The sequence below is a fragment of the Accipiter gentilis genome, chromosome 15 (assembly GCF_929443795.1).
Source record: "Accipiter gentilis chromosome 15, bAccGen1.1, whole genome shotgun sequence".
Taxonomy (NCBI): Eukaryota; Metazoa; Chordata; class Aves; order Accipitriformes; family Accipitridae; genus Astur; species Astur gentilis.
This window is the reverse complement of record NC_064894.1, coordinates 24,900,721-24,917,729: the sequence shown is the minus strand read 5'-3', so window position 1 is coordinate 24,917,729 and position 17,009 is coordinate 24,900,721. Positions and strand designations below refer to the sequence as shown.

Sequence of the window (17,009 nt, the reverse complement as noted above, 5' to 3'; positions counted from 1 at the left end):
ATTGACATGAGCCCCTTTAGCGATAAAATTTCCCTGCATATGAGTCACAGGAAATTATAATCACTGCTTACTGAGATTGCAGAACACAATGAAATTTCTGAGCTACAAACAGACTTCAATTATTCTTGAAAGACAGACAGACCCTCAGACTGACACGATTGGAGAAAATAAATATCCTTTTGTCTGCACTGCTGGTGGTAATTTCCCATTAGACAGGAAAAGACTTCTTTGATGAATGAATATTGTCTACACATTAGAAGAGGAGCTACTGTATATCTCCTAATAGCTCTTGCATGCTTGGGCTCAGCCTCATGTGAGGCCCTTAAGCCCCTTGGGTACAATGTGGTAGCATTCATTAGTGTACTGCATTTTTTATTGCAGCATTTGAGAAAAGGATGGTGCATATTAAAATAAATTTGAGCAGCTTCCCACTCACCTTGAAGTTATGTGGCAAGGTCAAATACATTTAGCAATCTGCCTTCTCGGTCTGCAGGTAGTCCTTTCCAGTCAAGAGGCTTCAGAAGAAACACTCAACACTGGGGACAGATTTTCCATTTGTGATTACTCTTGTAATTTTAGCAGTTAATCACTTCTCTATTTTGTATTTACTTTGCTTTTCTACAGTGGTAATTAAATCAAACCCAGACCGTCACATACAACTAAGGCGGGCACTGTTTGCAGAAGCCAAATAACATCATGTTAGTGCCTTTGTCAAACTTTGGACCTTTTCAAAGACCCACCAAGTCTCACGTAATTTCCTTCCCACGGAAATATGTTAACAGGCATTAATTGTACTAACTGCCCCTTTCATGGCAGTGTTGCATTTCCACCTGTCATTTTTCCTGGGACTGGTATTGGATTAAGCTTGGCCTAGAGATGCCTGGTTCACCCCACGGAGTCCTTTTAGCTGCTGGTAGGTCACCTTTTTTGGAACTTCTCCGCCACACCATGGATCAGTTGGGAGTCAGGTGGGCCGGTGGGGAGAGCATTTGGCCAATTGTTTTTATCTGGATAGGATTTATTTAGCCTTACATTAAAAAAAATATTGGAGGGAACAGGAGATTCTCAATCTCATAATTCTACTTTTACAGTCACCACACTGCTATTTGTGGTGTATACACAGTGCTTAGGAAAAGTTTTTCATTAATTTATAGCAAAAATGCTAACAACCTTGTTTAAATTTTTGCTAACGTTTTTATTTGAGAGATTAAAAAACCCAAACAACAAAACTCCCAACATTAAGAAAAAGAAGCAGAAGAGCTACCGATGAGAAATGGTCTGGATTTGCCACTCAACAGTGGCATCAGTCTGCACACAAGCCAGCTGCAGGCAGAGATGCAGCAGAGACCAACATGGTACTCGTAGACCGAATGCGATACAAGAAACAGCAAACCCAAGAATCAGAAATAAAGGCCATAAAACCCCAACAATGCCCCATCTGAGTCTTACTTCCAACGAGAAACATAGGCAAAACTAATGTTTTAGGCTCATCCCGCATTACAGATGGAAACTGCGCTTAAAAGTTTGTGGCATAGCAAAGGCTGCTAAGGAATTTGGCAGAATGGCCATGCTTTGCCACCGAGCACTGGGCTGAGTACGTGACGTTTTGGCTTCGCCAGCCTGCTGAGTTACTACCGAGTCCTCAGTTCAGTGGATGACGTTTTAAGGCAGGGGGGTAGCTGTGGGAAAAAAGAGGACCACCACTTGCTTTGTAAGTACTAAGAGGAAGGTAAAAGTCCAACAAGAATTATGGCCTCTTCAGTACTCCACAGCTACAGGTACAGCAACATAGAATATATCATGTACATAACATTACTTATAGACTCTACATGTAAAACGTTAACCCATTTATCATGGAAATCTGGTAACAAGCAACATTGCCATATAAATTCACAATTTGAGAAAGGCTAAGTGTGGAAGTCTCCTTTGCAAGAGGATTTTCAGTCAATGTTTTGTATAGAAAATATTAAAATGATGACAATTTGTTCTCTGAATCTCAATTCATTATTGGATTAGTTTTCAGGAATGGAAAAAGGTTCTCTTTAGAAAATGTGTGAATATTCGGAATATGAATTCACAATCTAAGTATTAAATAATTAAAAAAAAAGTTTCAACTGTCAGGAAGTCTTACTTGGCTGCAATATTTTAAAGCAATAACAGCAATACAAGGCATAGAAAATCTTTTCCTACAACACCTGTAAATGTAAAAGTATTCACGTTAAATGCAACAGAACTACTAAAGAATAAAACACTTGTAGAACAGAGAAATGAGAGACTAGCTATGCATTCAACCATCTTCCTTACAGTTGAACTCCAGCTGTTTAAAAACATATTGACTTCATAATTTGCAAAATGATGTCCTATAGGTAACTGATCTGCATAATCCTATGAAATATGATGCCCCAAATGGCATGACACCCCTTCTTGAAAAGTTTTTATCTCATCTTCACCATTATCTCCACAGTTTAAACAAAAGAACAACTATCCAAATGTAAAATGCTCTTTTTTTTTAATTACTAAATTAAGAAAGTTAAACAGTTTTAAAATGTAAACTTGCAAATAAACCATAACAAAATGTAATTAAGACTTTAAAATTTGCAACTCAGTATTAAAAACTCAATAGAAATAGAAAGGAATTTTTTTTTTTTTTTTTGGTTAAACGTAAGTAATTCAAGGCTGGTACAGACAACTGAAAAGGTAACACTTTGTTCTGTGCATCCCCCATGAAATGTAAAGAAGTGCATAGTAATTCCACTGGAGAACTTGCAGACATAGAGAAAGTAATTTCATTAGCAGTACAGGACATTTAACACACTTATTTTACAATGGAAAAATGTTACACATAAAACAGAAAAATCCTAGTTGCATGACCAACAGTTTAGCAGGTGGACATGGCTAAAATGCTATGATTTTAAGACCATCTGAATGTGGTTACACTGTTTAATAAATCTTTTTGAAACATTTCAGTATACATGTTTTGATACAAGAAGTCCTTGCAGTTTCAATTTTCCAGTTCAAACGGTGATGGTGTAGTTTTCTTGCTTTAAATATGTTCATTTTAGTTTCAAGAACAAATCATCACACACTTGTCAAACATTGGAAACATTACTGTAAATACAGCACATGATTCCTGAAAGAGCAAAGTTACAACCATCTACAGGTACATAATCATAAACAAAAAGTGCAATCCAATTTAAAAAAATCATGCTTGGCAAAAGCCAAAAATTAGATCACTGGTTTTCAGAATCCTACCAGTGTTTTCATGTCTGCAGTAAAATTATCGCTTTCTGGGTACTGCTGCAGTAGGATTCATTCAATTCCAAATGAGTTTCCTCTGCAATAGCACCCATATACTGTATGTACAGGTATGTATATATATTATATATATTTTATATATAAAAAAGCAAAAAACCAAACACCTGTCCTGATTTTTTTATTTTTTTGTTAAAACATGAAAAAAAATGTTTTAGACAAAGAGGCCACTTCTGGAAAATAATACTTTTAGTTGAATCAGGAGAAGACTAGTTAAAATCACATAGGTTTTGCGTTTTAAAAAAAGGAAAGCACTAGGATCAGTTATTGGCACTGAGTTACTATTTACAATGAACAGAGGTTTTGCAGTTTACATAACATCAATACAATGCAGTTTTGGAGTCTTTGATTAAGAAAAAACAAGTGTTTTTCTCCTTTTCATCCAGGACATTCAGATTATTAGGACAAGTGGTCATAGGCGAGGGCTGCGGAAGTTCCCAGCTTCAGCCCCTCCTGTGCACGGCGGTGCTGGGAGATGCTGCACTCTGGAGAAGCCGATCACGGAGTTGTAAGCTGAAGGGCAGGTGGGGCAGGGCTGAGGAACACCTGGTAATTCATGACAGTGTCTGGAGACCAGGGATTTACAGGTTGTCACCAGGCTGGTACTGGGGTTCTGTTGCAGTGAAGTAGTCTTCAAGGAAACCCTGCAAATATTCGAAAGTTGGACGCTCCTCTGGGTCTTTTTTCCAGCAGTGGATCATAAGCTCGTGCAAGGAGATGGGACAGTCCTGAGGACATGGCATCCGATAACCACGTTCTACTTGCTCCAAGACTTCACGGTTATTCATGCCTGTAAAGGGCAGACAAATCCACTCTGTTAAATTACAGGAAAATTAACCCGAGTATAACTATATCTACAATACATATGGTGTTCTTGATCAGGCTCAGACAAGCAAAACAAAACCACCCCAATGTCCTGTTTCAGCTCTTCATCTACTGCAAGGTAACCTGGCTTATTTTCTTTCTCAGTAGAGGCTTTTAGGACCCAGTGATGAGTAAAACACTGCTCCCTCTTGGCTTACAATGGGCAGGATTTGGCGCTTTCCCCCTCCAACAACAGTAGCTGTGAAATATATTATGTTTAGTGGTTAAGGAGGGTAAATGCACTACAACAAATACTATTCAAAATTCTAGAAATTAAGATTAGTTGTTGAAACGCTCACACTGAGCATGGTCCTTTCTTGAAGTGCTCTGTGAGGTCATGCTGCAGAGAATTCAAGACAAACTGCTACTTTGGGCTACCGGGGAAGTCCAGCAGCGTTACCTTCAACATCGGTTCAGAAGCCTACTGCTGCTGCTGATCTGTTCTCCCCCCATCTGTGCTGGTTAGTATTGTTTCTACCAGATTCCACTATTCAATCCCAACCCAGAACAGAACCAAGCTGCTCAGAAGACAAGCCAAATGTCAAGCAAAACAGCTCCACTGCAGAACCATAGCTCTCTCTCAAAAAAAGGCGAAAAGTTATACTACCATCATGCTTGTCTCCAAGAGGCAAGCCAGGCCCTTCAATACCTTGTTTTTACTATGCAACCCCTTCAGCCTTTGATTCCTCTGCTGAAGTGCTTTTCACCATACATTAATTGCAGTCTACTTCAACTTTAGTTTAAGTATCTCTTCCAGTAACTCCTTTGGCTTTTTAACAGTACCAAAGGTAAGACTGGCACCACAGGCATGCAGAAATATTTCAGAGAAAGTGTGCACACTGACTGCAAGCTTTGTGGCTGGCCACTTGGCAAGCTGTGTCCCAGTCCTCTGCTGAAAACTACCTGCAGGCTTCACTCCTCTGACTTGGTGAGTCCTGCCAAGCAGCTCTGCAGGAGAACCAGTAGGGACAATTATGTTCCTCCATGAGCAAATCTAGAAATAAGCCCTTGATGGTGCTCCTTCTGTTAGCTTCTCCTCCTCCTGGCTTCCATGACACCATCCTTCCCTGGGTCTCCTCCACTCTGTTCCTTCAGGGTGTCCTCTTGAAGAATTTTCTTGTCCCACCTTCAGGACCCTTATGGGTCTCTACCTCATATTTTTGGTAAACTTATTTGTGAGAAATAGTTCAACCACCTTCTTCAATACAGATTCATTTGTCTACTCTACACTTTGACTAGTGGGAATAATAACCTTACACTGCACAGCATTTAGGCTGGTAACTTAGATGTATCCTTGTATTTGGTCTTTACTCTGTATCCTCATGTCCTGTGTTTAATTCTTAAAGATGTTTTGAAAGAAGGATCTGCAAAATACAGCCTTTCCTGACCATCCACATGTAGATTCTCATCTCATGTTAGGATTACAAAACACCTTTTCCTCTTATCTCGGCAGGGTAATTTCCTCCTGCTGATAGCCATTTGCAGTGTCTCTGTAAGGATCATTTTCCCAGCCTGTTACTGTAACCACCCCTTGCACGGTCTTGCCGCTTGCTCCTTGTTGCTTACTATGTAAAATACAAGCTGCTTGTCTTCACTTTCAAAGCCTCTCACAGGCTGCCCCACTAGCATTTAGGCTCTCATTTGGCCATGTCCTGGTCGATTCACAGTTCTGGTTAGCTTACTGCAGCACCTTCGATTTCCAAACAAGCACTGATGTGCTGTACCTTATGCTGCCTGATGCGCATGGAGGAACCTCCCCAGAAAAACTGCCTCATCCTCCTACAAACCTCTCCTTACTCTTCCCTTTAGCAGTGGTAATAGCAAAAAGAGAAGTCAGATTACTGATTTACAGTATTTCCTAACCTGCAGACCAACACTTTAGCACTGGTTTCTTGTGTTTGATTTATCACCTGCATTCATCCACTGTATTTTTGGTGTTAGATGTTTATAAGTAGGAGCAAACACCTTGTATGGCACCTAAAGTGGCCTGTGGTTAGGGATCCACAAAGTGATGAAAATAGAGTAATAATGGTCCTCTGCAGACATCAGATTCTGCACAGAGTTAAGGTTCTCCTGTATTACTGACTCCAGACTGATGATGTTAGTTCACACAGGCTCACAACTGAACAAACGTTTGGGTGTTCCTCATTACCCAACAACAACATTTTCAAACATATTTTACTTTTTTATTACATTATAAAACAACACTAGTGCTCTGTTAGTCATCACCAACCCAAACATTCTGGCCTTGCTGTTTTCAAGATGCTACAAGAAAAAAAATGGGCATTTTGCTCACGTTGTGTTCTTAGTATTAGTTTTTTTAATCTGTGTTTTGAACAAAATCTGCACCCTTTTTTTATATCCTTGTCTTTGAATCAGCTGAATTACCTCACATTTTGGGGTAAGAACTTCTGCCATGCTTTGCTCCCCTTACATATGAAAGGCTATGAAAACAAGTGTTACCAGCAACTCCTCTATTGCATATACCTAAACACCCCCCCCCAACCTTGCATTCTTTGTTTTTATTTTGGCTGTACCCCTTTAAGTACAACACGGGTGGAAGCAACAGCAGCAGAAAAGCTCCTTCCCAACTGATTTGTTAGTCTAAGATATCAAATGTTTGGTATTTTTATCCAGTGCATTACTCAGTGCTGCAAAGCACACTCTGAAACTTGATAACGAACTGTAAGCTGGAAGAAAAACCCTGAGGAGAGAGAGGGGGGAGGAAAAACATAAACAGCTCTTCACTTCCCCTTTTTTTTTAAAAAAAGACAGAAAAAGGAACATAAAAGAGACACTGCTGACTGAAATCATAGTCATTTTTTGTCCCTGGAAAGTCAGCCAAGCCAGGTTTTCTCATCATGGTATAATCCAGGAAAATGCTCTTCTTTTCCTTTCTCCTTTCCCCTCCCTCCCAGTAAAAAACAGGTATGAAACTAAACCAAGTAATCCTCATGTTCCTTACTGGAATTCATACATCCAGCAAGGGCTGCAGCACCTAGGATTTGCCAAAGATATTCTGTCAGTTTTGACGTGTGCTGCTGATTTAAAAAAGGAGTTTCAAATACATTTTTTTCAAAATCAAATGGATTATTAGTCAGACATAAAAATAGCAGAGTTTCAGATATACTTTTTACCTCTTAAAAGGCCTATTTATGTTTACAAACCTATTATCTAGGTTCGCTTATCTTATCCTACAAGCTTTAGTGTTTCTCTTTTGATAGCAGGAGCCTGTTGTATCTGCACTTCTAACACCACAGAGAGAATATTTGAGCAGTCTGTACATCTCCTCTCTCCTAATGAATACCCGAGAGTTTCAACTCTTTTAGTAAATAATAAATGAAATTCTGTCTGCAGTATGCTTCTAGACCCCTTAAAAGTTTATCCTAAATTCCTTAAATCTGTGGAATAAAATACTCAGCAATATTCTTCTGTAGACTATTTCACCTCCTTGAAAATCAATTTGTGCTCATGATGTTTCTAGAATTAGCATTTGGACCAAGAAGGAAACATCCAATTTCCAAAAGATGGCTTTTCCATTAGCTTTTTATTCCCTGAGAAGGCTGAAAATGAAATAACCTCCCACCATCCAGCTTTATTAGTGAAACTTCCAATAATCTTAGGTTGCCACAGGATATGGCCACCTTAATGCTCAGTACAATAAAAAAAATCTACTGCCCATATGGACTGGGGACAGCAACGCCATTCTGCTTGACTTTTCCTAGAAAAGCTGCAGTAGTAAGAGTTACTGTGACATAAAAGAGGATGTAAAGTTTCCAGTTGTGGCTAAAGAAAGCACTGGAAAATGCTTTGGAGTGCTCTGAGGAGCTTGTTTAGATGGAGCACAGCAGATGTACAAATAGCACAGATCTGGGCAATGCTGCTCTTCCAGAAGACAGGAAACATTACTGTAACTAGGCAGCATCCTCACATCCAAAGCTAATATGCTATACAGATTACTTTGGGCAATGTGAAGTCCAGTGAGGACAGTGATGGTATTAAGCCACTTTATTCTTGTTTTCTTCTGTTGGACTGAGAATTACGCTCCTTCAAGACCTACTGCATGCTTTCAGACCAAAGATCAAACTAATACAGACACAAATGCTTAAAGTAGGACTCTTAAAACAACAGCTCAGCTGCTGTCCATCCCCAGAAATGCTGTATTTCAGATTCTCTAAGAATCCAGATCTGTGCTTCTGCTCATGTTCAAAGGTTCCTCAGACGTGGACATGTTGGCCCTTCTCTAGTACAGTTGAGAAGGCAAAACTGTGTAGTCCTCCAGAGGGGCTGGATCATGTTGGCACTCAGAGCATGCTCTCAGAAGAGAGAGGTACAAAGGAGACAGGTTGATTTGGGGGTTTTGTTCAGTTTGATCTAGAAGCAGAATTTCTAATGTCCATGGACAGCCCCAAAGAAAAGCCAGAGGTGAGGGCACAGGGATGGGGTATGGGACTTAGGCAGGGAGATTATTCCATACGCAGGCACGATAGTGCACTGATGGGAACAGGAAAACTGCTCCTAAAGGAAGACAATTTGAAGCGTAATGCTGTTCTTACTAAGTGCAATATGAACCTAGTTATTTCTGTGCAAAAGTAGTAATAAGTTTTAAAAATCTGGAAGTCATGCCACTTCATTGAGAAATTAAGGCCTGAAAATCCCCAACAACTCCTCATCCTCAAAACACCCACAAAGCTAGGCTATCAATATCTGTTTTTTGGGGGAGTTGGGTTTTTTTTGGTTAGTTTTTGTTTTGTTTTTTTAAAATAAGTTATTATTTGCTTGGTATAAGAGATGCAACTTTGAGCTACAGCATTTGTGAGTGGAGCATTCCTGCTTACAGAGAAACCCACCCGAGTTTATCTGTGCTATGCGCTGAGAACGCATCTCTCTCAACTCCGTATCTACCATCCATGATGCCGGTACACACACACACATGCCGGCTCACTGATGTGTACTCGGCCCCAGGCTCGGGCAGCGTACCATGCGCTTTCTGGCACTTGTGGCCCAGCTTCCCCCAGGGATGAGAAGTCTGAACAGCTCCCCAGGGACTGCAGAGCTGCCTGGAGCTCAAACTCAAAGACTTGCCTGGCTGGAGGCAACAGTGCGGACAGCATCATGGTGGCTGTCATGCTAGACATAAAATGTAAATGCTCTTGATGTGACAAGTGCAGCAGAAAGAAGGGGCAAGTTCAGAGGTGCTTGTTTAGTGCAGCTGAAATTTTTGCCTATCCAAAAGGCAATATGTTAAAAATCCCCAAATTCTCTGACTGCTGCTAGGGAAATGCAGCCTCCTACTCTTAAACTCCATTAAAAAAAAACCACCACAAAACAAAACTAAGATCCAAGGGGAATCTGTGAAAGGAGAAAGGTACAGACACTGAAAAAGGCTGACTAAGCAGACTATTTTTTAAACTTGGCTCCTCTTCTGCCCATATCTAGTTTTTATTTCCCCACTGTAGTAGTGGAAATAGAAACTCAATGCCCAGAAAGACTGTGAAAGTTGCTTATTTTAATCTGCTGCCTTGTGAAAAGAAAGAGAGAGCATTAGGGAAGGCTGGGAAATGCACTAATAAATTAGTTACCATAGCGGTCCATTACATCCATTGACAGGGAAGCAGGCCTGGTTGAAGGATGAAGATGAGGACACCTGTCAAAAAGTCAGTCTTGCTTGTGGGAGCTATAGGGTCTGGGGCAAGGCTTGATTATGAACTCTAGCCTGATCTTCATCTCCGTCAGCAAAATTTTTACTGCTCACATGTCCCACCACTGCTCCAGCCTCTCTTCCAAAATGGGGCATCAGGACAGGAACTGGTTGAAATCTGAGGGACAATAAATGCCAAATCCTGTTCTACACAGTCTGTTCCTCTCGTATATAGTGCCTGCCTTCTCCTGTCCTCCTCCTTGTGCTTCTCCCTCCTTCTATGCAAGCTTAAAACAATGCCTGGTTCCCCAAGGCATGAGGTACAGCGCCCTGCAGGCATGGTTACGGCCACAGGACTGGGGCTTGTGCTATAAATAACCTCTCCAGGCACTAAGATCTTGTCAAGCAAGAGAGCAATCTCTTTTGTCTGAGGGCCTCTCCCAGCTCCCCCCGGCCTGCTACAAGCTGTAAGCAGGAACATCAGGACAACACGACCACAACTATTTCAGAAACTGGGTATTACAGCAGAGTGACAGCTCCATGACCCTCTTTGTTTCCAGGCTAACCCTTTCCAGAGCTTGCAAATCCACATGCCTTGGGTGCCAAAGTGGTCGGCAGTGCCTACAAACTGCATTCTCTCACCTATAAGTTGTCTACTTGGATGAGGAGGCCTGACTCTTGCCTCTCAGGGTGGTTGAACTCCATCTTTTCCTCCTGGCACAAGCCATGCCGTGATGGCAGGAAAAGCCCTGTGGGTGCATCTGAACCCCATGCCCTGCCCCAGACAGGGACTTGAATTCATTTACCCTTGCGGGAGGTCCTTCCTCTCCCCAGCATGAAGCAGGAGATGGATGATTCTTTCTATGTCAGGGGAAAATAGTCTTTTCTGAGGAGCTCAGGAGGTCTTTGTCACCTTGGGAAGTCCGAGCCCTCTTTTCTACCCATGTGCAAAGACAGATCCATCTGAGAAGGCCCCGGTTCCCCTCCACTGTTGCCTCAGCCTGTCAAAGCTTTCCCAGTTAGGGCCTGGGGGATGAGACCGAACTGAAATCTCTAAAGACTTTGGCAATTCAAATTCAAAATAGAGGCTGCCCTTAGGCAAAACTGAGAGAGAGGGTGGTGATGGTGACCGAGCAGGGCGGCAGTGCCGGTGGGGAGGAAGGGCCGCAGTGTACAGCTCAGGCAGTGCATGACCCCGGCAGCGCGTGACCATCCAGAAAACTGCTGACTCTGTGATACGTAACGCACAAAAAGTTGCTTCCAGCTACTTGATGTCTTCCTAGCGCCGGTGGGGGAGAGAGAGCCAGAAGGACTTTCAGCGTGTGAGGGCTTTATGTAGTGAGGGATGAAGGGGGAGGACAGCGCTGAAAGAGGAGAGACGCCGCTAGTTGTCTTTGATATGCTCAAACCGCCACGTAATAAAACTGTCCACATTTTCAGGACACAGACCATGCCTGAGATATCTGTCATGGGTCCTACAAGAAGTTATATATTGCAAGCACTTAAACGCACACCCAGTGGCCTCCTTCTCCTTCAGGGAGGGAAAGGAACACTTGGGAAGTGCAGACATCTGCTGCTGCCATGGCCAACACTGTTGTCAGTTACAAACTTGTGAGTTAACACACGGCTTAGATGGTCACTTTTGCCCAGAATAGTATTTTTCCTCTGCGTGTGTGTGTGTGTGCTCATGCACATGATAAGAGAGAAGGCTAGTCATGAAGCACCTCTGCCCCACCACTGTGGAGCTCAGGGAAGAAAATTCACCTTAACTCTGCCCTGGCTGGCAAAGCCCCTGCACACCCACTCTGCTGGTAGTGACTAGGAATTTCCTCTTCCTGCAGCCCAGCGAGGAGCCATGTCCACCCTCTGGTAGCAACACCAATCAGCTAAGCCTTACACATCTTCTTTCTGTCTTCGACCTTTGCACACCATGCCACGTCTGCATTTAACCCTCTGTAAACTCACGGAAATCACAGCTCTCCCACACCATTACCAGTAACCCTCATGGCAAGAAGACCTTTGTGCCGGCTACTGACACAGCCACTCCGTGTGGTGGCAACACCCGCTTTTCTTTAACCGCATGGGGAGGTGCTGGGCGGAGGGACTCATCCATCCCCCAGAAACAGGACATCTTGCTTTCTGCTACCTCATTCTGTTGTCACAGTCGCAGCTTCGCTAAGCTGCTCCCTGTTAATCATGCCAAAATTCACTGCTGATCACAAGAAGCCCTCCAGTCCCTGTATTTTCTTCCCAAATATCAGCTACTGGCTGCTAGGTACTAGCAAAGTTGAAATCCTTGGTAAAACTCTGGGAGCTTAGTTTAGCTGAGTTCAGCCTTCTGAAGTGGCGTGGCGTACCACAGCATAAACTGAACTCCACCTTGATGCTTCTCCTGTGCAATTTGATGTATGGATCTGACTGCTTGATCGCGGCACAGATTGGAAAATTGAAACTGCTTTAGGGCACTTTCCATTAAATCAGCTGCAGTGCAGACAGCCATACTAGTGAGTATTTAGAGAATGTTTTTTTATAAAAAGAATAAAGATGCAGCTAGATGCCCTGTTGTTAGTATCTGTGCTGATCAGAAAATGGAGCGATTAAATTCTTTTCCATGCAATGCACTGCTTTCACCTCACCCCCTTCCTCTTCACCTGAATGCCTACAATCTTCAGGGGGGGCAATAGAATGAAAAGCTCTTTCTGCATAGGCAGATCCAATCACCCCTCCTACAAATCTTAATCCATCGGATACTTGGCAGGGTTTCAACAAAGAGCCATGGGGCCTCCAGTTCCCCCATGCAGAGAATCTGGCCCCGCTGTGACCCTGCCATGAGCTCTGGCCTGCACATAACGGAATTATTTTCTTTCCTTTCCATTCATCTCGAAAGCAAGGATTGAAATTTAAGAGTTTATGAAAAAGAGATTTGGTAATAGCAGACATTCAGGCAGTTATCAAACCTTGCAGAGAACCAGAGTGACAGAATAAATGGAGTAACGCTACTCTGGGATTTCAACTGTTGGTATCTTAAAGTGAACGCAATACTATGGAGAGCTATTTGCTCCACAGTATAGTAATTTAACATTGCTTTCATTATTTGGCTAGAAAGTATATTAATTGGATTGAGAACAATTAAAAAATTAGAAATTAATATGTTGTATTTTCTGTCCTCTTGTCATTTTTATCATGACCATCACAGAGCAGCCTTTAGAATCACGACCATTTTCAAGCATACACAAGCATGATAACCATCCTCCTTTGAGCCCAGTGAAAATAAATAAACATTCCAATTTAATCATATGGCTCATTCCCACTCCTTTCCCCATGTGAAGCAGGGCTCAGACTGTTTTCTTACCTGGGTATGGCACTCTCCCTTTCGTTACCAGCTCTGTCAGTAGGATCCCAAAAGACCACACATCTGACTTTATTGTGAACCTTCCATACAATGCTGCTTCTGGCGCAGTCCATTTAATGGGAAACTTTGCACCTAATGAAAGAATAAGTCTTAATCAGAATAGAGACAGAGTCAAAGTACTAGTTCACAGGTGACTGTTGTGTTTTGCAACACATGCAGGTGGACAGAACTGCAGGGAAGTTTTAACAAACAGCTCCATGGAGTACAGTCAGAGAGGACAGGTGGGTGGAACATGTAGGGCAGAAGTAAAGACTTAGCAGGGAAGGCATGGCTTTGTCCCACATCCCAAGAGAAGGCTAAGACATTTTAATCCAGGTTTGAAGTTTTTTATTAAAAAAAAAAAAAGTTTTAAAAACCAATAAGCCCAATATAATAGAAATTCTTTCTCCTAAAATGTTTTAAATTAACATTTCCCTGTGATATTTGCAAGTCAAACACAGTTAGCACATATGAATAGAAGTGAGATTTATTGGAAGTGTACCTCCCAGTTTCCCTGCTCAAGCTGAGCAAAATGCAAAACAAACATGGTAAAAACGTAAATTAAAAACAAACCTAATATTTCATTAGAAACACGCAAGGACTTAAAAATAATACTGCCATTCGAGTTGCTTGGAGTACAATGATGTCAAGGCAGAACTTTGGCCTGTGATTTATAACTTGACAGTGTACTTTAAGCTCCTGGCACTGAAAAGCCTGTAGTGCCTTAAATACGTGCAGTTCTAATATGCTCATCCATCATCAGAGCTTGCAGGAGCCAGTTGTGGTAAGGATGGTAAGATAACAAGCCTTTAAACACTGATTTATTTGCTTTTCCAATCATTTACTGTTTTCTTAGGGAAAATATTTTCAGTATGACTTTAAAGAAAAGTCTTGTGGTAATAATTAACTCATAGTATGTATGAAAAAATATGCAGACTTTTCCCTGGTGCCTTGTGTTAACACACAGGCAAGAGTTTCATTGCTTATTGCTGATCCCTAGTGACAAACACTCTTGAATTTGGAAACAGACTGACTTTGACTTCTCACTGTCCTCTCATAAAAGTTCCCTTAGCTTTCAGGAGGAGTGTAGAAAGTGTAACAACGTGGACAAATCACTCTTAGGGAGTGAAGTTACGGCACTGTTTACAGCTCCCTGCCGGGGCTGTTCTGCCATCACATCCAGTGCTTGAAGCCCAGTATCTTCTGCTACATGCCACAATCTGACTTGACTCAGAGTACAAAGTAAACATGGTAATTCTCATCTCCTTACTTAGTAAAACATCAGGTGTGCTAAAATTTTTCCTGCTCTACAAGTAAGTGATCCTAAGAGAGAATACTAGTCAGAAACAAATATATTTTTCTAGGGAAAAGTGTAGTTGCTCAAGTAAGTCCTGCTAAATTAAAAGACGCAAGAAAAAGTTTCAAATCCCTAATGCCTGAAGTCGGGAACTGAAGTCGAGTTAAGCATCAACACATCAGTGGTTAGATTTGCACAGGTGCTGGAGGATTTTTGGTTGCCTATTCACTTTCAGAAAAGTCTGTCTCTTTTGTATTTTCATTAGTTGATATGCAGGAAGGAGCTAAAATTTGGGTGCTCGGCTTTGGCCTCAATCTCCCTAACTTATGCTTCTTCACGGGACCGATCTTAGTTTACGAGACTCAAAATTTACAGAACTTCATCTTCTATTAAAAACCGCCTTGGCCGTGATGTCCGAGATCTTTGCAGCAGCAGCCTGCCGTCACCTGAGCCTCTGTTCTGGAAGCTGACCCTGCTTCAGCAGTGCCAGCAGCCATGTGGGGTTGGCCAACGGCTCTCCCAGCCAACAGCGGATCCTGGGGCTATACATCCCTTGCTGATCCCCAGAAAAACCGCAAGCTGCACATATCTGGTGGTCTGGTTCCCTAGGCCTACAGTGCAGGGCTTTAGATGGGCTTATGCAGGCATGCCATGAATATGAGGGCTAATGTCCCTCTGCTTTCTCATACATGCGGCTGAGAGAGTGCACGCACACACCATGCCAGCTGAATGAGTAGCTCCACGCTGGCCAGCAGCCTGAAGGCTTGGACGTTGACTGGTGGCGTGTGAGATAGCCAAGCGTGAGGGTTTGCTCGTTCGTGTGGTAGACACATTTTATTCAACAAATTTTATTTTTCTCTTTAATCAGCTGTGTTTTTCTGAGAAGCTGAGCCAAACCTGGTCTAATTCCCTTATGCTTCGTACTCAGATCCAAAGGTAGCAACCCCATACAACTCATCTTTGGAGGAAAGAAATCTCTTCAGACTCCTTTGTGGCCAACTCCCCCGGTACTTTTGCCTTCCTCATCTACTGCTGGTGTGGCACTGGGAGGTGAGTATGTGGTGTGCCAAGGGACCGTGGGAAGATGAGAAGCAAGGTAGGTAGGTGAGAAGGGGAGACAATTCCAGCACATCCCTTTTCCTGAGACCTAGAGTAATACAAACCCCATTGGACTGTGAAGAGCACTGCTGGAGAAGACAAATAGTCTGCGCCGTGGATTTTCTGATGACAGGATAGCTACTCATTACGTTTCTATGTTGCCTCTGCTGTGGGTGGTTCTCTGGCTAAAACAACTAATACAAAAATCACGTTCTGCGTTTTGTGCAGTATTTCCTGAACTTTGGTTTGAAGTGGTGGATGGGGAGGAGGCAAAGGCAACGTTGGCAGAGAGGTCGCTAGCAAAACCCTGCCTCTTGGTTTTCTGGCCCTGCAACGCATGCTGGAGGCTAGATGGTCCAAGAGAGCCTGCAACCCGGTATGGCAGAGCCATCATTAAGGGGAGAGCAGAGACCAGTGAGGTTGTACCAGGCTGGCCACCTGCACAGCTGCAGGTACAACGCATGCACTGCCGTAACACAAAGAGAACGCATGCACTGCCGTAACACAAAGACATCACACGCAGCTTGTGTGAATGGGCTGTGTGTGTGTGTGTGTGTGTGTCTAGCAGGGATCCCCCCAAGGTGCTGCCTCCCATCGAACGTCTGGCACTGGAAACACAGGCAGTAGTGCACTTCTGTGACAGCACAAAACCCCCCAGATGTGTTGAGCACTGCTCCGAAGCCTCCCGATTGCTACTGCTACACAAAATATTCGCAGCACAGCCAGACGCTGTGCATGCTCCTGACCGACACACAGTCTCCACGCTTACTCTCTTCCCAACACACGGAATAACTCCCCGCCTCCCGCTCAGGCCTCAGCAGCTTATTAAACAAGCTGACTTTGTGCTGCAAACAAATTACAGCACCAGATCATCTGATAAAATGCGTATTACTGACAAGCATGTTAATAAATCTGATAAACCAAATTACCCCAGCTAACAAGGCAGCCTATCTCCTACTTTGAAGGCAGATTTTACATCAGTGTGGGGGGGGACTTATCTTTTTTTTTGCTGGAACCCTTTTTATTACCAACTAGCAGGGCAGTAACTCCATGCGTACAAACCAACCGCGCACCACATTCATTAGGTCAGGATAGCCTGTCTTTGTCCCAAAGCAAGGTACTAATCTGCAGCTTTTATCTCTGTCCCTTTTTTGAAACATTTCAGCCTGGGGAAAGCCTTTTTTGGGTTTCTGCGCTGCTCGCAACCACATCAAGCCAAAGCTGCTCATACAATTTACTGTTAGGGCAGCCGGTCCTGCCTCCTACCTCTGAGGATTTTTGCGAGGCTCGGCCCTGTTCTTGGGCCCTCTGCCCAGGCATTCACACAGGTTATCTCCCAGGAGGATTTCTGTGGGAAAAATCAATCCTGGCCCTGCTTTAATTCTTCGTCGGCTATAAGCAGGACA

At 42.9% G+C, this 17,009-nt stretch overlaps 1 protein-coding gene across 7 annotated transcripts in view; it reads right to left on the bottom strand.

The window, feature by feature from the left end:
* Positions 1–1,171: 1,171 nt before the first annotated feature.
* The window catches only part of FYN (FYN proto-oncogene, Src family tyrosine kinase), a 140,612-nt gene continuing 124,774 nt past the window's right edge, over positions 1,172–17,009 (bottom strand). For all 7 annotated transcript variants that reach the window (XM_049817872.1, XM_049817877.1, XM_049817875.1 and 4 more), the window contains 2 exons: positions 13,170–13,301; positions 1,172–4,102 (listed from right to left, as the gene is read on the bottom strand). In XM_049817872.1, coding sequence (XP_049673829.1) covers positions 3,894–4,102; positions 13,170–13,301 — 341 coding nt within the window. In that variant the 3' untranslated portion in view covers positions 1,172–3,893. The remainder of the gene's footprint in view (positions 4,103–13,169; positions 13,302–17,009) is intronic.